Genomic DNA, 21,673 nt, shown 5'->3' on the forward strand with positions numbered 1-21,673 from the left:
TTCCCCAGTGAGAGTCAGCACCTTCAGTAACTGTATCCCAGTGAGAGTCAGCACCTTCAGGAACTGTATCCCTGTGAGAGTCAGCACCTTCAGGAACTGTATCCCAGTGAGAGTCAGCACCTTCAGTAACTGTTCCCCAGTGAGAGTCAGCACCTTCAGTAACTGTATCCCAGTGAGAGTCAGCACCTTCAGGAACTGTATCCCAGTGAGAGTCAGCACCTTCAGGAACTGTATCCCTGTGAGAGTCAGAACCTTCAGGAACTGTATCCCTGTGAGAGTCAGCACCTTCAGGAACTGTATCCCTGTGAGAGTCAGCACCTTCAGGAACTGTATGCCAGTGAGAGTCAGCACCTTCAGGAACTGTATGCCAGTGAGAGTCAGAACCTTCAGGAACTGTATCCCTGTGAGAGTCAGAACCTTCAGGAACTGTATCCCAGTGAGAGTCAGCACCTTCAGGAACTGTATCCCTGTGAGAGTCAGCACCTTCAGGAACTGTATCCCTGTGAGAGTCAGCCCCTTCAGGAACTGTATCCCAGTGAGAGTCAGCACCTTCAGCAACTGTATCCCAGTGAGAGTCAGCCCCTTCAGGAACTGTATCCCAGTGAGAGTCAGCACCTTCAGGAACTGTATCCCTGTGAGAGTCAGAACCTTCAGGAACTGTATCCCTGTGAGAGTCAGCACCTTCAGGAACTGTATCCCTGTGAGAGTCAGCACCTTCAGGAACTGTATGCCAGTGAGAGTCAGCACCTTCAGGAACTGTATGCCAGTGAGAGTCAGAACCTTCAGGAACTGTATGCCAGTGAGAGTCAGCACCTTCAGGAACTGTATGCCAGTGAGAGTCAGAACCTTCAGGAACTGTATCCCTGTGAGAGTCAGCACCTTCAGGAACTGTATCCCTGTGAGAGTCAGCACCTTCAGGAACTGTATGCCAGTGAGAGTCAGCACCTTCAGGAACTGTATCCCTGTGAGAGTCAGCACCTTCAGGAACTGTATGCCAGTGAGAGTCAGCACCTTCAGGAACTGTATGCCAGTGAGAGTCAGAACCTTCAGGAACTGTATCCCTGTGAGAGTCAGAACCTTCAGGAACTGTATCCCTGTGAGAGTCAGCACCTTCAGGAACTGTATCTCAGTGAGAGTCAGCACCTTCAGGAACTGTATCCCAGTGAGAGTCAGCACCTTCAGGAACTGTACCCCAGTGAGAGTCAGCACCTTCAGGAACTGTATCCCGGTGAGAGTCAGCACCTTCAGGAACTGTATCCCTGTGAGAGTCAGCACCTTCAGGAACTGTATCTCAGTGAGAGTCAGCACCTTCAGGAACTGTATCTCAGTGAGAGTCAGCACCTTCAGGAACTGTATCTCAGTGAGAGTCAGCACCTTCAGGAACTGTATCTCAGTGAGAGTCAGCACCTTCAGGAACTGTATCTCAGTGAGAGTCAGCACCTTCAGGAACTGTACCCCAGTGAGAGTCAGCACCTTCAGGAACTGTATCCCGGTGAGAGTCAGCACCTTCAGGAACTGTATCCCTGTGAGAGTCAGCACCTTCAGGAACTGTATCCCTGTGAGAGTCAGCACCTTCAGGAACTGTATCCCAGTGAGAGTCAGCACCTTCAGGAACTGTATCCCAGTGAGAGTCAGCACCTTCAGGAACTGTTCCCCAGTGAGAGTCAGCACCTTCAGGAACTGTATCTCAGTGAGAGTCAGCACCTTCAGGAACTGTATCTCAGTGAGAGTCAGCACCTTCAGGAACTGTATCTCAGTGAGAGTCAGCACCTTCAGGAACTGTACCCCAGTGAGAGTCAGCACCTTCAGGAACTGTATCCCGGTGAGAGTCAGCACCTTCAGGAACTGTATCCCTGTGAGAGTCAGCACCTTCAGGAACTGTATCCCTGTGAGAGTCAGCACCTTCAGGAACTGTATCCCAGTGAGAGTCAGCACCTTCAGGAACTGTATCCCAGTGAGAGTCAGCACCTTCAGGAACTATATCCCTGTGAGAGTCAGCACCTTCAGGAACTGTATCCCTGTGAGAGTCAGCACCTTCAGGAACTGTATCCCTGTGAGAGTCAGCACCTTCAGGAACTGTATTCCAGTGAGAGTCAGCACCTTCAGGAACTGTATCCCTGTGAGAGTCAGCACCTTCAGGAACTGTATCCCAGTGAGAGTCAGAACCTTCAGGAACTGTATCCCTGTGAGAGTCAGCACCTTCAGGAACTGTATGCCAGTGAGAGTCAGAACCTTCAGGAACTGTATCCCTGTGAGAGTCAGAACCTTCAGGAACTGTATCCCTGTGAGAGTCAGCACCTTCAGGAACTGTATCCCTGTGAGAGTCAGCACCTTCAGGAACTGTATCCCGGTGAGAGTCAGCACCTTCAGGAACTGTATCCCTGTGAGAGTCAGAACCTTCAGGAACTGTATCCCTGTGAGAGTCAGCACCTTCAGGAACTGTATCCCTGTGAGAGTCAGCACCTTCAGGAACTGTATGCCAGTGAGAGTCAGCACCTTCAGGAACTGTATCCCTGTGAGAGTCAGCACCTTCAGGAACTGTATCCCAGTGAGAGTCAGCACCTTCAGGAACTGTATCGCAGTGAGAGTCAGCACCTTCAGGAACTGTTCCCCTGTGAGAGTCAGCACCTTCAGGAACTGTATCCCAGTGAGAGTCATCACCTTCAGGAACTGTATCCCAGTGAGAGTCAGCACCTTCAGGAACTGTATCCCAGTGAGAGTCAGCACCTTCAGTAACTGTTCCCCAGTGAGAGTCAGCACCTTCAGGAACTGTATCTCACTGAGAGTCAGCACCTTCAGTCACTGTTCCCCAGTGAGAGTCAGCACCTTCAGGAACTGTATCCCAGTGAGAGTCAGCACCTTCAGTAACTGTTCCCCTGTGAGAGTCAGCACCTTCAGGAACTGTAGCCCAGTGAGAGTCAGCACCTTCAGGAACTGTATCCCAGTGAGAGTCAGCACCTTCAGGAACTGTATCCCAGTGAGAGTCAGCACCTTCAGGAACTGTATCTCAGTGAGAGTCAGCACCTTCAGGAACTGTATCTCAGTGAGAGTCAGCACCTTCAGGAACTGTATCTCAGTGAGAGTCAGCACCTTCAGGAACTGTATCCCACTGAGAATCAGCACCTTCAGGAACTGTATCTCAGTGAGAGTCAGCACCTTCAGGAACTGTTCCCCTGTGAGAGTCAGCACCTTCAGGAACTGTTCCCCTGTGAGAGTCAGCACCTTCAGGAACTGTATCCCAGTGAGAGTCAGCACCTTCAGGAACTGTTCCCCTGTGAGAGTCAGCACCTTCAGAAACTGTATCCCAGTGAGAGTCAGCACCTTCAGGAACTGTATCCCAGTGAGAGTCAGCACCTTCAGGAACTGTTCCCCTGTGAGAGTCAGCACCTTCAGGAACTGTATCCCTGTGAGAGTCAGCACCTTCAGGAACTGTATCCCTGTGAGAGTCAGCACCTTCAGGAACTGTTCCCCTGTGAGAGTCAGCACCTTCAGGAACTGTATCCCTGTGAGAGTCAGCACCTTCAGGAACTGTATCCCTGTGAGAGTCAGCACCTTCAGGAACTGTATCCCTGTGAGAGTCAGCACCTTCAGGAACTGTTCCCCTGTGAGAGTCAGCACCTTCAGGAACTGTACCCCAGTGAGAGTCAGCACCTTCAGGAACTGTTCCCCAGTGAGAGTCAGCACCTTCAGGAACTGTATCCCTGTGAGAGTCAGCACCTTCAGGAACTGTATCCCTGTGAGAGTCAGCACCTTCAGGAACTGTCCCCCAGTGAGAGTCAGCACCTTCAGGAACTGTTCCCCTGTGAGAGTCAGCACCTTCAGGAACTGTCCCCCAGTGAGAGTCAGCACCTTCAGGAACTGTCCCCCAGTGAGAGTCAGCACCTTCAGGAACTGTTCCCCTGTGAGAGTCAGCACCTTCAGGAACTGTCCCCCAGTGAGAGTCAGCACCTTCAGGAACTGTATCCCAGTGAGAGTCAGCACCTTCAGGAACTGTTCCCCTGTGAGAGTCAGCACCTTCAGGAACTGTTCCCCTGTGAGAGTCAGCACCTTCAGCAACTGTATCCCAGTGAGAGTCAGCACCTTCAGGAACTGTCCCCCAGTGAGAGTCAGCACCTTCAGGAACTGTTCCCCTGTGAGAGTCAGCACCTTCAGGAACTGTCCCCCAGTGAGAGTCAGCACCTTCAGGAACTGTATCCCTGTGAGAGTCAGCACCTTCAGGAACTGTATCCCAGTGAGAGTCAGCACCTTCAGGAACTGTCCCCCAGTGAGAGTCAGCACGTTCAGGAACTGTATCCCAGTGAGAGTCAGCACGTTCAGGAACTGTATCCCAGTGAGAGTCAGCACCTTCAGGAACTGTATCCCAGTGAGAGTCAGCACGTTCAGGAACTGTATCCCAGTGAGAGTCAGCACCTTCAGGAACTGTTCCCCTGTGAGAGTCAGCACCTTCAGGAACTGTATCCCAGTGAGAGTCATCACGTTCAGGAACTGTATCCCAGTGAGAGTCAGCACCTTCAGGAACTGTATCCCTGTGAGAGTCAGCACCTTCAGGAACTGTATCCCAGTGAGAGTCAGCACCTTCAGGAACTGTTCCCCTGTGAGAGTCAGCACCTTCAGGAACTGTATCCCAGTGAGAGTCATCACGTTCAGGAACTGTATCCCAGTGAGAGTCAGCACCTTCAGGAACTGTATCCCTGTGAGAGTCAGCACCTTCAGGAACTGTATCCCAGTGAGAGTCATCACGTTCAGGAACTGTATCCCAGTGAGAGTCAGCACCTTCAGGAACTGTATCCCAGTGAGAGTCAGCACCTTCAGGAACTGTATCGCAGTGAGAGTCAGCACCTTCAGGAACTGTTCCCCTGTGAGAGTCAGCACCTTCAGGAACTGTATCCCAGTGAGAGTCAGCACCTTCAGGAACTGTATCCCAGTGAGAGTCAGCACCTTCAGGAACTGTATCCCAGTGAGAGTCAGCACCTTCAGCAACTGTATCCCAGTGAGAGTCAGCACCTTCAGGAACTGTTCCCCTGTGAGAGTCAGCACCTTCAGGAACTGTTCCCCTGTGAGAGTCAGCACGTTCAGGAACTGTATCCCAGTGAGAGTCAGCACCTTCAGGAACTGTATCGCAGTGAGAGTCAGCACCTTCAGGAACTGTTCCCCTGTGAGAGTCAGCACCTTCAGGAACTGTATCCCTGTGAGAGTCAGCACCTTCAGGAACTGTATCCCTGTGAGAGTCAGCACGTTCAGGAACTGTATCCCAGTGAGAGTCATCACGTTCAGGAACTGTATCCCAGTGAGAGTCAGCACCTTCAGGAACTGTTCCCCTGTGAGAGTCAGCACCTTCAGGAACTGTTCCCCTGTGAGAGTCAGCACCTTCAGGAACTGTATCCCTGTGAGAGTCAGCACGTTCAGGAACTGTATCCCAGTGAGAGTCATCACGTTCAGGAACTGTATCCCAGTGAGAGTCAGCACCTTCAGGAACTGTTCCCCTGTGAGAGTCAGCACCTTCAGGAACTGTTCCCCTGTGAGAGTCAGCACCTTCAGGAACTGTATCCCAGTGAGAGTCAGCACCTTCAGGAACTGTTCCCCAGTGAGAGTCAGCACCTTCAGGAACTGTTCCCCTGTGAGAGTCAGCACCTTCAGGAACTGTTCCCCTGTGAGAGTCAGCACCTTCAGGAACTGTATCCCAGTGAGAGTCAGCACCTTCAGGAACTGTACCCCAGTGAGAGTCAGCACCTTCAGGAACTGTATCCCAGTGAGAGTCAGCACCTTCAGCAACTGTATCCCAGTGACAGTCAGCACCTTCAGGAATTGTATCCCAGTGAGAGTCAGCACCTTCAGGAACTGTATCCCAGTGAGAGTCAGCACCTTCAGGAACTGTATCCCAGTGAGAGTCAGCACCTTCAGGAACTGTTCCCCTGTGAGAGTCAGCACCTTCAGGAACTGTTCCCCTGTGAGAGTCAGCACCTTCAGGAACTGTCCCCCAGTGAGAGTCAGGAGCTTCAGGAACTGTATCCCAGTGAGAGTCAGCACCTTCAGGAACTGTCCCCCAGTGAGAGTCAGGAGCTTCAGGAACTGTGTCGCAGTGAGAGTCAGCACCTTCAGGAACTGTATCCCACTGAGAGTCAGCACCTTCAGGAACTGTCCCCCAGTGAGAGTCAGCACCTTCAGGAACTGTATCCCACTGAGAGTCAGCACCTTCAGGAACTGTCCCCCAGTGAGAGTCAGCACCTTCAGGAACTGTCCCCCAGTGAGAGTCAGCACCTTCAGGAACTGTATCCCACTGAGAGTCAGCACCTTCAGGAACTGTCCCCCACTGAGAGTCAGCACCTTCAGGAACTGTTCCCCTGTGAGAGTCTGCACCAGGTGCAGCTGTCCGCATTTTCTGAGGTTCAGTCCCGACTGGTGATCGATGGATTCAATGTTCCACCCTATCTTTTCTTATCTAGCCTGTTCTTAGTTTAGCACAAGAGTCCACACAAGCACCACTACTTTATTTCTGCAGAGTGGTGAACACTTCAGGTTTTTAGTCTCTAGATTTGAGGAGTTCTATGCAGTGTCCTGGACAATATTTATCCCTCAATCATCATTAAAACAGATGATCTGATTTTTATCTCAGTTCAGTTTGTCAGAGCTTGCTGTATTGTAACCTGACTGTCACATTTCCTACATTGCAACTGTGACTGCACCTTATAAGTCCTTCATTGGCTTAAAAGTTTTGGGATACCCCGAGGTTGTGAAAGGTGCTATAGAAATGCATGTCTTTTTACTGGGTTTGTGTCTCAGGTTCGGCTGTGTGACTGCCTCTGGTTCCTGTCCTGCCTTGCTCGACCTGAGTTTAGCCAGGGTATCACTGGCCACTGAGCCTAGTACGTGTGTGCAGGCCGGGTGAGGACAGGAACAGGCTGTGCTGTGCTGCCTTCCACAGGTGAATGGCCCACACAGGTTCTCTATCATGCAGTCATTTTGATGAGGTGCTGGGGCCACCAAGCAAGCCAGCATTTTCAGGGCAGGAGTGTGGAATAAACCAGTAATATAATGTAGAACCTTACCGCCCCCATTCTGGTGACAGAGATACGGGAATCTCCAGACATTGCCAAGACCCACGGAGAATCCCACCTGGGCAAGGATATACTGTAATTTGCTTCCCCAGGCGGGTCGGGGAGACTCATCCAGTACAAGTTCCGTGCCGGACTCGGTCACGTCTACACTCTGCGAGTCCGTCTTGTTCTTTTCCATCGAAGTACAGCATGCAGGAGGTGTAGTCTAGAGCCGTGTCCTCACAGAACAAGCTGAGGAGGTAAAATTTAACATGTGATCTGGGAAACTCAACATTTAAACTGCCTGATTACAGGAGTGGAAATTTCCACAAGTACCAGTCCCTCATTCAAACAGGCTAATCATTGGAAATGTCACTGTACCAGTCAGACAGACACACCAGGAATAGTTCAGGTCATTGATAAGACATGTGATCCAAACTGATAGTTAGAGATTAAAAAGTATAATAATTTAAATTATGACTGTGGAAGCAAGGATATCAAAATCACACCAGAGTTGCAGAAAGCATTAAAACCCCCAATAAATGGCAGATATCTACACTGCAGTGTAGGATTACCAGACAAACACACACAGACTGACCAGGACATGAGGAGCCAGTAACTCAGTGTCAGCCTGAGACTGCACTGCAGTCCACAGACACCAGAGGCCACTCACAGCCAGCTCCAAACCATCCTCCTCCAACACCTCTCCTCCATAGTCCAGCTGGTGGGACTGCACTCGCCTGGTTCCATTTTTATCCATCTAATCTTGGCCAGAGAATCAATGGCTTCTCCTCCCATTGTCACACAGTTACCTCCCCCGAGGATCTATCCTTGACCCCCTCCTCTTTCTCATCTACATGCTGCCCCTTGGCGACACCATCCAAAAGCACAGCATCAGTTTCCACATGTACACTAATGACACTCACCTCCACCTCTCTCGACCCCTCCACAGTCTCTGATTTGTCACACTGCTTGACTGACATCCAGTACTGGATGAGCAGAAATTTTCCCAACTAAATTTTGGGAAGGCCAAAGCCAAAGCCGTTCCCTGAACATCAACTCCATCCCTCTACCTTGCCACTGTCTGAGACTAAACCAGTCAGTTCGCAATATTGGTGCCATACTTAGCTCTAAGATAGAAACATAGAAAATAGGAGGAGTAGGCCATTTGGCCCTTCAAGCCTGCTCCGCCATTCATTATGATCATGGTTGATCATCCAACTCAATAACCTGTTCCCGCTTTCCCCCCATATCCTTTGATCTCTTTAAACCCAAGAGCTATATCTAACTCCTTCTTGAAAACATACCATGTTTTGGCCTCAACTGCTTTCTGTGGTAGCGAATTCCACAGGCTCACCACTCTCTGGGTGAAGAAATTTCTCCTCATCTCAGTCCTGAAAGGTTTGCCCCGCATCCTCAGACTATGACCCCTGGTTCTGGACTCCCCCACCAATGGGAACATCCTTCCTGCATCTACCCTGTCAAGTCCTGTTTGAATTTTATAGGTTTGTATGAGATTCCCCCTCACTCTTCTGAACTCCAGCGAATATAAACCTAACCGACTCAATCTCTCCTCATATGTCAGTCCCGCTATCCCAGGAATCAGTCTGGTAAACCTTCGCTGCACTCCCTCTATAGCAAGAACATCCTTCCTCAGATAAGGAGACCAAAACGGCATACAATATTCCAGGTGTGGCCTCACCAAGGCCCTGTATAATTGCAGCAAGACATCCCTGCTCCTGTACTCGAATCCTCTCACTATGAAGGCCAACATACCATTTGCCTTTTTTACCGCCTGTTGCACCTGCATGCTTACCTTCAGCGACTGGTGTACGAGAACACCCAGGTCTCGTTGCATATTCCCATCTCAGTTTATAGCCGTTCAGATAATAATCTGCCTTCCTGTTTTTGCTACCAAAGTGGATAACCTCACATCTATCCACGTTATACTGCATCTGCCATGTATTAGGCCACTCACTTAACTTGTCCAAATCACCCTGAAGCCTCTCTGCATCCTCCTCACAACTCGCCCTCCCACCCAGTTTTGTCTCATCTGCAAATTTGGAGATATTACATTTAGTTCCCTCATCTAAATCATTAATATATATTGTGAATAGCTGGGGTCCTAGCACCACTCCCTGTGGTACCCCATTCGGCATTGCCTGGCATTCGGAAAAAAGACACATTTATCCCTACTCTTTGTTTCCTGTCTGCCAACCAATTTTCTATCCATCGCAATACACTACACCCCCAATCCCATGTGCTTTAATTTTACACGCTAATCTCTTATGTGGGACTTTGTCGAAAGCCTTCTGAAAGTCCAAATAAACCACATCCACTGGCTCCCCCTCATCAACTCTACTAGTTACATCCTCGAAGAATTCTAGTAGATTTGTCAAGCATGATTTCCCTTTCATAAATCCATGCTGACTCTGTCCGATTCTACCATTGTTCTCTCAGTGCTCTGCTATAAAATCTTTGATAATGGACTCTAGAATTCTTCCCACTACTGACGTCAGGCTGACTGGTCTATCATTCCCCGTTTTCTCTCGACCTCCCTTTTTAAATAGTGGGGTTACATTAGCTACCCTCCAATCTTCAGAACTGTTCCAGAGTCTGTAGAATCCTGGAAGATGACCACCAATGCATCCACTATTTCTAGGGCCACTTCCTTAAGTACTCTGGGATGCATACGATCAGGCCCTAGGGATTTATCGGCCTTCAATCCCATCAATTTCCCCAACGCTGTTTCTCTACTAATACTGAATTCCTTCAGTTCCTCTCTCTCACTAAGCCTTGTGTTCCCCAACATTTCTGGTATGATATTAAAGATGAGCTTTATGACTTCATATCTGCTCTATCACTAAGGCTACCTATTTCCACCTCCGTAACATCGCCCTTCTTCACCCCTGTCTCAGCTCATCTGCTGCTGTTATCACGAGACTTCACTATTTTAATGGTCTCCTGGGCAGCCTCCCAGCTCCCAACCTACATAAACATAAGCTCATCCTAAACTCTACTGCCCAACTCACACCAAGTCCCATCTCTCCCTGACTCCCGTGCTCACGGACCTACATTGGTTCCTGGTCCAGCAAAAATTCTCATCCTTGTTTTCAAATCCCTCCATGGCCTCCCCCCTCCCTATCTCTATAATCTCCTCCAGCCCAACAGCCCTCTTGAAATCTCTGCACTCCTCCAATTCTGGCCTCTTGTGCATCCCAATTTTAATCGCTCCACCATTGGTCATCTGCCTTGCCTCCAACTGCCTGGACCCTAAACCTCTCTCCCTCGCTTTTCTCCTTTAAGATGCTCCTTAAAACCTACATCTTTAACCAAGCTTTTGATCATCTGCCCTAATATCTCATGTGACTCGGTGTCAAATTTTGGCTTTTGAAATGCTCCTGTGAAGCCCCTGAGGATGTTTTACTGTTAAAGATGCTATGTTAATGTGAATTGCTGTTGTCGTTGCTGAGGGCCTCTAGTGACAGAAATCCAGTACAGCAGCTTTACAATCCCGAGTCAGAGAGGGGACTGAGAGACACCAGTCAGTGTACAGATATCTCCCTGAGAGACACCAGTCAGTGTACAGATATCTCCCTGAGAGAGAGGGACTGAGAGAAACCAGTGTACAAATATCTCCCTGAGAGGGACTGAGAGACACCAGTCAGTGTACAGATATCTCCCTGAGAGACACCAGTCAGTGTACAGATATCTCCCTGAGAGAGAGGGACCGAGAGACACCAGTCAGTGTACAGATATCTCCCTGAGAGACACCAGTCAGTGTACAGATATCTCCCTGAGAGAGAGGGACTGAGAGACACCAGTCAGTGAACAGATATCTCCCTGAGAGACACCAGTCAGTGTACAGATATCTCCCTGAGAGAGAGGGACTGAGAGACACGAGTCAGTGTACAGATATCACCCTGAGAGAGAGGGACTGAGAGACACCAGTCAGTGTACAGATATCTCCGAGAGAGGGGGACTGAGAGAAACCAGTCAGTGTACAGATATCTCCCTGAGAGAGAGGGACTGAGAGAAACCAGTGTACAAATATCTCCCTGAGAGGGACTGAGACACACCAGTCAGTGTACAGATATCTCCCAGAGAGAGAGGGACTGATGCACACCAGTCAGTGTACAGATATCTCCCTGAAAGGGACTGAGAGACAGACGCCAGTCAGTGTATTGATATCACCCTGAGAGAATGTGAGAGTGAGAGAGAGAATGTGAGAGTGAGAGAGAGAATGTGAGAGTGAGAGAGAGAATGTGAGAGAGAAAGAATGTGAGAGAGAGAGAATGTGAGAGAGAGAGAGTGAGTGTGAGAGAGAGTGAGTGAGTGTGTGAGAGAGAGAGTGTGAGAGTGAGTGTGAGAGAGAGTGAGTGAGTGTGAGAGTGAGTGAGTGTGAGAGAGAGTGAGAGAGAGTGAGTGAGAGAGAGTGAGAGTGAGTGAGAGAGAGTGAGAGTGAGAGAGAGTGAGAGAGAGTGAGAGAGAGTGAGAGAGAGTGAGAGAGAGTGAGAGAGTGAGAGAGAGTGAGAGAGAGTGAGAGAGAGTGAGAGAGTGAGAGAGAGTGAGAGAGTGAGAGAGTGAGAGAGAGTGAGAGAGTGTGTGAGAGTGAGTGAGAGAGAGTGTGAGAGAGAGAGAGAGTGTGTGAGAGAGAGTGAGTGTGAGAGAGAGAGTGAGTGTGAGAGAGAGTGAGTGAGTGTGAGAGAGAGTGAGTGTGAGAGAGAGTGAGAGAGAGTGTGAGAGAGAGTGAGAGAGAGAGTGAGTGAGAGAGAGAGTGAGAGTGTGAGAGAGAGAGTGTGAGAGAGAGAGTGAGAGTGTGAGACAGAGAGTGAGAGTGTGAGAGAGAGAGAGAGAGAGACTGAGACACAGCAGTCAGTGTACAGATATCTCCCAAAGAGAGAAAGAGGGAGAGAGACACCAGTCGGTGTACAAATATCTCCCTGAAAGGGACTGAGAGACACCAGTCAGCGTACTGATGTCACCCTGAGAGAGAGGAACTGAGAGACAGACGCCAGTCAGTACAGATATCAGACAGAGAAGATGTACATTCTCACACACATCCACACTCACTCACCCTCAAACATTCTCACACACGCTCCCAACACACCTATACTCACTGCTCTGTCATATTATTTCAGCTGTGAAGTTCGAATGTTTCCGGTGATTCTTACCCGAGGACTCCTGTTTAGAGTCTCTGAATGTACTTGTACCCAGCACCCAGGATCAGCTGTTCGCACTTTCGCACAAGCTAATCTCCAACAGAGTCACATTCAATCACCTCCCCTACCATCTCGTCCAATCACACACTGCCCCACTCTGAGCACATAGGGCATGCAGCCAAGTCCCTGAGAGTTCTGGGAGGCTGCTGGGCACACACAGTTCTAGAATGAAACCAAATTAAAGGTTAGCTGCCCCATGACAGAGACCTTCACACTTGGTGAAAGGGGAAAACTGATCTGTAACCCGTCAAACGGCACCTTCTCACATAATCAAAGAATGGTTACAGCACAGAAGGAGGTCATTTGGCCCATTGTGTCCATGCCAGCCCTCTGCAAGAGCAACTTACCTAGTCCCACTCACTCACCTTTTCTCCAGCCAGCGGGAGGTAGAGGAGCAGATATGTAGACAGATTTTGGAAAGATGTAAAGGTAACAGGGTTGTAGTGGTGGGTGATTTTAACGTCCCCAATATTGACTGGGACTCACTTAGTGCTAAGGGCTTCGATGGGACAGAATTTGTAAGGAGCATCCAGGAGGGCTTCTTGAAACAATACGTAGATAGTCCAACTAGGGATGGGGTCGTACTGGACCTGGTATTGGGGAATGAGCCCGGCCAGGTGGTCGAAGTTTCAGTAGGGGAGCATTTCGGGAACAGTGACCATAATTCCATAAGTTTTAAGGTACTTGTGGATAAGGATAAGAGTAGTCCTCGAGTGAAGGTGCCAAATTGGGGGAAGGCTAATTATAACAATATTAGGCAGGAACTGAAGAATTTAGATTGGGGGGCAGCTGTTTGAGGGTAAATCAATATCTGACATGTGGGAGTATTTCAAATGTCAGTTGATTAGAATTCAGGACCAGCATGTTCCTGTGAGGAAGAAGGATAAGTTTGGCAAGTTTCGGGAACCTTGGATAACGCGGGATATTGTGAGCCTAGTCAAAAAGAAAAAGGAAGCATTTGTAAGGGCTGGAAGGCTAGGAACAGACGAATCCCTTGAGGAATATAAAGACAGTAGGAAGGAACTTAAGCAAGGAGTCAGGAGGGCTAAAAGGGGTCATGAAAAGTCACTGGCAAACAGGATTAAGGATAATCCCAAGGCTTTTTATACATATATAAAGAGCAAGAGGGTAACTCGGGGAAGGGTTGGCCCACTCAAGGACAGAGAAGGGAATCTATGTGTGGAGCCAGAGGAAATGGGCAAGGTACTAAATGAGTACTTTGCATCAGTATTCACCAAAGACAAGGACTTGGTGGATGGTGAGCCTAGGGAAGAGAGTGTAGATAGTCTCAGTCATCTCATTATCAAAAAGGAGGAGGTGTCGGGTGTCTTGCAAAGCATTAAGGTAGATAAGTCCCCAGGGCCTGATGGGATCTACCCCAGAATACTAAGGGAGGCAAGGGAAGAAATTGCTGGGGCCTTGACAGAAATCTTTGCATCCTCATTGGCTACAGGTGAGGTCCCAGAGGACTGGAGAATAGCCAATGTTGTTCCTTTGTTTAAGAAGGGTAGCAAGGATAATCAAGGAAATTATAGGCCGGTGAGCCTTTCGTCAGTGGTAGGGAAATTATTAGAGAGGATTCTTCGGGACAGGATTTACTCCCATTTGGAAACAAATGGACTTATTAGCGAGAGGCAGCATGGTTTTGTAAAGGGGAGGTCGTGTCTCACTAATTTGATTGAGTTTTTTGAGGAAGTGACGAAGATGATTGATGAAGGAAGGGCAGTGGATGGTGTCTATATGAACTTCAGTAAAGCCTTTGACAAGGTCCCTCATGGCAGACTGATACAAAAGGTGAAGTCACACGGGATCAGAGGGGAGCTGGCAAGGTGGATACAGAACTGGCTCGGTCATAGAAGACAGAGGGTAGCAGTGGAAGGGTGCTTTTCTGAATGGAGGGATGTGACTAGTGGTGTTCCGCAGGGATCAGTGCTGGGACCTTTGCTCTTTGTAGTATATATAAATGATTTGGAGGAAAATGTAGCTGGTCTGATTAGTAAGTTTGCGGACGACACAAAGGTTGGTGGAGTTGCGGATAGTGATGAGGATTGTCAGAGGATACAGCAGGATATAGATCGGTTGGAGACTTGGGCAGAGAATTGGCAGATGGAGTTTAATCCGCACAAATGTGAGGTAATGCATTTTGGAAGGTCTAATGCAGGTGGGAGGTATACAGTAAATGGCAGAACCCTTAGGAGTATTGACAAGCAGAGAGATCTGGGCGTACAGGTCCACAGGTCACTGAAAGTGGCAACGCAGGTGGATAAGGTAGTCAAGAAGGCATACGGCATGCTTGCCTTCATCGGTCGGGGCATAGAGTATAAAAATTGCCAAGTCATGCTGCAGCTGTACAGAACTTTAGTTAGGCCACACTTAGAATATTGTGTGCAATTCTGGTCGCCACACTACCCGAAGGACGTGGAGGCTTTGGAGAGGGTACAGAAGAGGTTTACCAGGATGTTGCCTGGTCTGGAGGGCATTAGCTATGAGGAGAGGTTGGATAAACTCGGATTGTTTTCACTGGAACGACGGAGGTGGAGGGGTGACATAATAGAGGTTTACAAAGTTATGAGCGGCATGGACAGAGTGGATAGTCAGAAGCTTTTTCCCAGGGTGGAAGAGTCAGTTACTAGGGGACATAGGTTTAAGGTGAGAGGGGCAAAGTTTAGAGGGGATGTGCGAGGCAAGTTCTTTACACAGAGGGTGGTGAGTGCCTGGAACTTGCTGCCAGGGGAGATGGTGGAAGCAGGTACAATAATGACGTTTAAGAGGCATCTTGACAAATACATGAATAGGATGGGAATAGAGAGATACGGTCCCCGGAAGTGCAGAAGGTTTTAGTTTCGGCAGCATCAAGATCGGCGCAGGCTTGGAGGGCTGAATGGCCTGTTCCTGTGCTGTACTGTTCTTTGTTCTGTAGCCCTACAATTTTTTCCTCTTCAGGTACTAATCCAATTCCCTTTTGAAAGCCATGATTGAATTTGCCTCCACCACACTCTCAGATAATACATTCCAGATCCTAACCACTCCCTGCGTAAAAAAACTTTCCCCTCATATCACTGCTGATTCTTTTGCCAGTCACCTTAAATCTGTGCCCTCTGGTTCTCCCTATTTACTCTGTCCAGACCTCTCATCAGTTTGAACACCTCTATCAAATCTCCTCTCAACCGTCTCTTCTCCAAGGAAAACAGTCCCAACTTCTCCAATCTATCCATGTAACTAAAGTTCCTCATCCCTGGAACCATTCTCGAGAATCTTTTCTGCATTCTCTCTAATGCCTTCACATCTTTCCTAAAGTGTGCTGCCCAGAACTGGACACAATACAATAACATAAAACCAAAATACTGCAGATGCTGGAAATCTGAAATAAAAATAAGAAATGCTGCAAATACTCAGCAGGTCTGGCAGCATCTGTGGAGAGAGAAGCAAAGTTAACGTTTCAGGTCAGTGACCCTTCTTCAGAACTGACAGAACCAGAAATGTAATAGGTTTTAAGCAAGTAAAGCGGGGGTGGGGCAACAGATAACAAAAGAGAAGGTGTTGATAGGACAAGGTCACAGAGAATAACTGACCAGAAGGTCATGGAGCAAAGGCAAACAGTATGTTAATGGTGTGCTGAAAGACAAAGCATTAGTACAGAGATACTGAAAAGCACAAAACACTCCAAGTACAAACATTTAAAAAAAACACAATGCTCCAGTTGAAATCGAACCAGTATTTTGTACAGATTTATCATAATTTCCTTGCTTTTGTACTCTAAGCCCCTATTTATAAAGCCCAGGATCCCATATGCTTTATTAACAACTCTCTGAACCTGTCCTGCCACCTTTAACGATTTGTGCACAGATACGTCCCCAGGTCCCTCTGCTCCTGCACCCTCTTTAGAATTGTATCCTTCATTTTATATTGTCTCTCCTCATTCTTCCCACCAAAATAAATCACTTCACTGCATTAAATTTAATCTGCCACGCGTCCAACTATTGCACCAGCTTGTCTATGTCCTCTAGAGGTTTATCACGATCCTCCTCACAGTTCACAATACTACGCCAGCTCAGTGTTAAAACAGAGCTAGGGATACAGGGCAGGTCTCCACCCTGGAGTGGGACCACACTTGGAATATTGCATGCAGTTCTGGTCACCACACTACCAGAAGGATGTGGAGGCTTTGGAGAGGGTACAGAGGAGGTTTACCAGGATGTTGCCTGGTCTGGAGGGCATTAGCTATGAGGAGAGGTTGGATAAACTCGGATTGTTTTCACTGGAACGACGGAGGTGGAGGGGCGACATGATAGAGGTTTCCAAAGTTATAAGTGGCATGGACAGAGTGGATAGTCAGAAGCTTTTTCCCAGGGTGGAAGAGTCAGTTACTAGGAGACATAGGTTTAAGGTGAGAGGGGCAAAGTTTAGAGGGGATGTGTGAGGCAAGTGTTTTTTACACAGAGGGTGGTGAGTGCCTGGAACTTGCTGCCGGGGGAGGTGGTGGAAGCAGGTACGATAGCGACGTTTAAGAGACATCTTGACAAATACATGAATAGGATGGGAATAGAGGGATATGGGCCCCGGAAGTGCAGAAGGTGTTAGTTTAGACAGGCATCATGATCGGCGCAGGCTTGGAGGGCCGAATGGCCTGTTCCTGTGCTGTCCTGTTCTTTGAGATACAGAATAAAGCTCCCTCTGCACTGTCCCCATCAAACAGTCTCAAGACAAGTACAGCACGGGTTAGAGTAAAGCTCCCTCAACATTTTCCCCATCAAACGCTCCCAGAGCAGGTACATCACGGGGTTAGATAAAGTACCCTCTACACTGTCCCCATCAAATACTCCCAGACAGGTACAGCACAGGGTTAAATACAGAGTAAAGCTCCCTCTACACTTTCCCCTTCAAACACTCCCAGGACAGGTACAGCACAGGGTTAAAAAAAAACGGGCTTAGATACAGAGTAAAGCTCCCTCTACACTGTCCCATCAAAAGAAAAAAAAAGAAAAAAGAAAAAAAAAAACCGGGGTTAAATACAGAGTAAAGCTCCCTCTACACTGTCCCCATCAAACACTCCCAGGACAGGTACAGCATGGGGTTAGATACAGAGTAAAGCTCCCTAAAAAAGAAGAAAAAAAAACAGGGTTAGATAGAGTTCAAAAAAAAGAAAAATAAAAAAAAACTGGGGTTGGCTACTGCCTAATTGGAGCTGCTGAGTGCATCAACGAGGTGCAGTTGACTGTTGCTGTGTGCTGGAGGCTGCAGGCTGGAAGCTGCATGACTGCTGCAAGGAAGGTTTTAGAAGAACTGACAGCTCTTGTGAGTTTGGGTTTGAAGCCCTTTCATTGATTGTTGTGGGGAGGGGGAATGGATGAGACCGGAAGACCTTGGGTGGGGTTGTTTGTTTGAACAGGGAGCTCCTGTGTTTAACAGCATTGAATAGGAGCTCCCTCCCCACCCCAACGAGCTAGCCTGGGATAGCTGGAGCTGCCCAGGTGAAGAGACTTTCTCTTAACTGTTATAAACCACACCAGAAGCAGAGTGTGTCTGGGCAGCTACAGTTGTCCCAGGTGAAGACATCGCAACCCCTCCCACCACCAACTGGAAGACCAGCAAAAGGACTGTCTGCATTAACACCTGCAAAGAGACTGACTCCTCCTGACCCTCCTCTCGTTCAGCCTCTCTCCCTAGCCATACCCTCCAGTCTGTGCTTTTTAGGGCAATTTGTTGCTGTTATTTGTTATTCCTTTCTCTCGATTTCTAGTTGTATTTATTCTTTTCTCAACTGTGGGTGTGACTCTTCTACCCCATGGCTTCACAGTCCTGTCCGGTGGCGGGGCCTTCCCATGCTGCAGCAGCTGCTCCTGTGGCCCCGTCACCATTTAAAACATTGACATCAAAGCATGGGGTGAAGAGTTACCCCACCCTACCATGACTATTCAGGCTTGCGTTAAGGCAATGGCCAAGGCTTTCGGTCCCTCGGCCATTGTGGCAGCCTCAATGATGTACGGGAAGGCTGTGTTCTTCCTGAAGACTGAGCGGGCCGTGTCCTCACCCTGAATAAAGGGCTCACTGTGGGTGGGACTTTCCTGCCGGTGGACCCTCTGGGGGCCACTGCAAGGCGGATAATGTTGTAAAACGTCCCGCCCTTCTTTCTTGATGAGCTCCCCCTCCCCCACCTGCACCATCTGGGGGAGGTGAGGTCAGGGATCACCCCAGTTCCGCTCGGTCTTCGGGAGCACAGCCTCCGACATGTCTACTCCTTCCGTCGCCAGCTATTCATGCAGCTGGCACGGGAGGTGGTCTTGGGGGGCCACTTCAGTGAGGAGTTCCAGGGGACAGCCTACAGTGTCTTCTGGACATCAGATGGGGCGTGCTGCCATGTCTGCAAAGGGGGTGGGGCATGTTCGTAAAAACTGCCCCAACCTCCCAGTCGCCAACTCCACCTCGGCGGCGCAGGGTGGCGCCACTGCACCTCCTCCCACTTTCCCTCCTATAGACACCGCTCAGTCGGTTCCGGATTTTCATGGCCTCCAGTGGGGAGGGGGGTGCCCGTCCGGGTGGAAGGAAGGCGCGGAGGAAAAATAAACATCAAGAGGTGCGGCCCCTGGACACATTGACACAACCCAAGCCTGACCTCAGCCCATGGCCCGATGTCGGGGAGCCCACTTGCCTCAGGGCTGGGCGCAGGCCCAGGGTGAATAGAAAAAAAGGAGGGTGTGGAGACTGAGGCCTCTGATGGCATGGAGGTCTCTGAGCCTCCGCGCCCAACTGGGAAAAAGAGAAGGCACCCCTCCACAGAGGTAACACAGGGCCCTGAGGTGCAGGGCCCATCTGTTGGAGGGGAGCTGTCCCCAGGTTCCCCCTGCCACCACCAACATCAAGGCTTTGACATGCAGGAGCTCCCGACCCCTCAGGGTGGAGGAGAGGGGGCGGGACCAGCTGGCGCGGCTGGGACCGCTGCCCCACAGTGTGTGGTGGGTGTATCGGCCGCTGGCGGTGATGACCCGGAGGAGGATGAGAACTCGGTATGGGGCACGGAGGACGATCTTGATTCCATCGCCAGTGAGGTGGTGGAGTCTCTCGTGCCTCCCACCGAGTCTCCTCTCATCTCCACGGCGGAACTCCGGGATTTCCGCACGGCTTTCAGGGGTTGCCGCAATAAAGGTCAGCTGGCCCTCGGCCGTTGGTCGGGTCTGGCGCTGATCATCCGGTCCGTCCGCGCTGCCTTCAAGAAAGCGGCCAATGGCGCGTGCGTGAAACTGATTGAGAGGCGCCGATTTAACGCGTTCCTCAATGGGTTGTTGGGGGAGAAGGCCAGGTGCACTTCCGCTCCCTCCTCACAGTGAGGTGTTGGTGACGGTTTGCAAGTACCTTTGACATGAAGGTAACTATAGCCAGCCTCAACATCAACGGCAGCAAGGGGTCTCACCGCAGATTTCACAATCTCTCAGTCCTCAGGGAAGGGAGATACGCGGTGAGCTTTCTGCAGGAAACCCACACTGTTCCGCGAGATGAAGCCACCTGGCTCCTGGAGTGGCAGGGTGGGGTCTACATGAGTCACCTCACCCCTATTTCTAGTGGGTTGGCAATCTTGTTGGCCCCGACTTTTCAGCCGGAGATCTTGGGGGTCAAGGAGCTAGTGCCGGGCCGCTTTCTCCACCTTGCCGTGCACCTGGGTAGCGTGCCGCTCCACTTTGTGAACCTGTATGCGCCCGGACCCGGCGCGTTGCAAGCGCGCTTCTTTGAAGTAGTGTCCGGTCTCTTGAGCTCCATCAATAGCGGTGAGTGCATCATCCTCAGGGGGGGATTTTAACTGTACCCTCGAGGTGGGGGATCGCTCCGGTCTCCAGCGCGGCCAAGCGTCGGTGGAGAAGTTGAGGGGACTGATCAGCTCCCTCAACTTGGTGGACGTCTGGCGGAATCTCCATCCCGACTCCAGCACCTTCACGTGGAGGTCTGGAGGAGGGGGGTCCCGAATCGACCGCCTCTACTTTTCACAGGCATACGTCTCCCGCGTCTCAGCGGCCTCCATGCGGCTGGTGCCGTGCTCGGACCACCACCTGGTGTGGGCGGAGTTCACTCCGCACCGCACACGGGCGGGGTCCGCATACTGGCACTTTAACAACTGGCTGCTGGAGGACGAGCCATTCTGGGACTCTTTCCGTCGATTCTGGGCCGACTGGAGAAGGAAGCAGGGGGGCTTCCCCTCCTTGAGGCTTTGGTGGGATGTGGGCAAGACTCACGGATAATCTGTGTCTTCTGTCAGGAGTACGTGAAGGGGTCGACCAAGAGGCGGGAAGCCAAGATCGGGCACCAAGAGAGGGAGGTGCTCAACTTGGAGTCCCGCCTCGGTCATGCCGTCGCAGACCCGGCCCTGTGGCAGGCGTACAAAGAGAAGGGCACGCTGAGGGACCTGCAGCTCATCAGGGTCCCGAGGCGCATACGTGAGGTCGCAGATCCAGATCCTGGAAGATTTGGACCGCGCCCCACCCTTCTTTTACTTGCTGGAAAAATGGGGGGGGGTCCGTAAGCAGCTCGTTGCACTGCTGGCCGACGACGGATCCGGAGGGAATGGGCCTCCTGGTCCGTACTTATTACAGTGCGTTGTTCTCTCCAGATCCGTCCAACGAGAACAAGCGCAGAGTTTTGAGAGAGGACCTGCCGAAGGTCAGCTCGGAGGGCGTTGAAGGATTGGAGGCTCCGCTCACGTTGGCAGAGCTGACCAGCGCCCGCGGGGCAAATCCCCGGGGCTGGTAGGGCTGACCATGGAGTTCCTCAGGGCATTCTGGGAAGCCTTGGGGGACAATTACGCGCGGGTCCTGGGGAAAAGCCTGGCGACCGGGGAGATGCCCCTCTCGTGGAGCAGGGTGGTCATCATCCTGCTGCCGAAGAGGGGCGATCTCCGCCTGCTTAAAAACTGGCGTCCGGTCTCCCTCCTCAGCACAGATTACAAGATCTTTGCCTGGGTATGTCTACCCACCTGGGCTCCGTGCTGGCCCACATGAGCCAACCCGACCAGTCCTACATGGTCCCGGGCCGGTCCATCCAGGACAACGTCCACCTGGTTCGAGACCTGATCCATCTTTCCCAGAGGACTGGTCAGTCGGTCGCCTTTCTCTCCCTCGATCAGAAGGCGTTCGACAGGGTGGATCATTGACACCTTTTCGGTGTGCCGCATTTCGTGGCCCGGGTCCGACTTTTATACACCGCCGCAGAGTGTCTGGTCAAAGTTAACGGGTCTTTGACGGTGCCCCTTCGTTTTGGGAGAGGTGTGCGTCAGGGATGCCCCACGTCCAGCCAATTATACACCATCTGTGTGGAGCCGTTCCTGTGCCTGCTTTGCAGGAGGTTGACAGGATTGACTCTGCTCGAGCCGGTCAAGCAGGTCGTCCTCTCGGCTTACGCTGATGACGTGCTCCTCGCGGTCACAGATCCCGT

The 21,673-nt window shown here is 50.5% G+C and overlaps 1 protein-coding gene across 4 annotated transcripts in view; it reads right to left on the reverse strand.

The window, feature by feature from the left end:
• The window catches only part of LOC137353507 (sodium-dependent neutral amino acid transporter B(0)AT2-like), a 49,641-nt gene that overhangs the window by 16,894 nt on the left and 11,074 nt on the right, over positions 1–21,673 (reverse strand). Inside the window, exons 1-2 of one of the 4 annotated variants that reach the window (XM_068019888.1) lie at positions 12,209–12,286; positions 7,047–7,286 (exon numbers count right to left, since the gene is read on the reverse strand). In XM_068019888.1, the coding sequence (XP_067875989.1) occupies positions 7,047–7,233 (187 nt within the window). In that variant the 5' untranslated portion in view covers positions 7,234–7,286; positions 12,209–12,286. Of the gene's footprint in view, positions 1–7,046; positions 7,287–12,144; positions 12,287–21,673 lie in introns of those variants that run through there. The other 3 variants (XM_068019890.1, XM_068019889.1, XM_068019887.1) reach the window with 3 other exon arrangements.

This window comes from Heterodontus francisci, chromosome 41, assembly GCF_036365525.1.
Source record: "Heterodontus francisci isolate sHetFra1 chromosome 41, sHetFra1.hap1, whole genome shotgun sequence".
In the NCBI taxonomy this organism is placed as follows: domain Eukaryota; kingdom Metazoa; phylum Chordata; class Chondrichthyes; order Heterodontiformes; family Heterodontidae; genus Heterodontus; species Heterodontus francisci.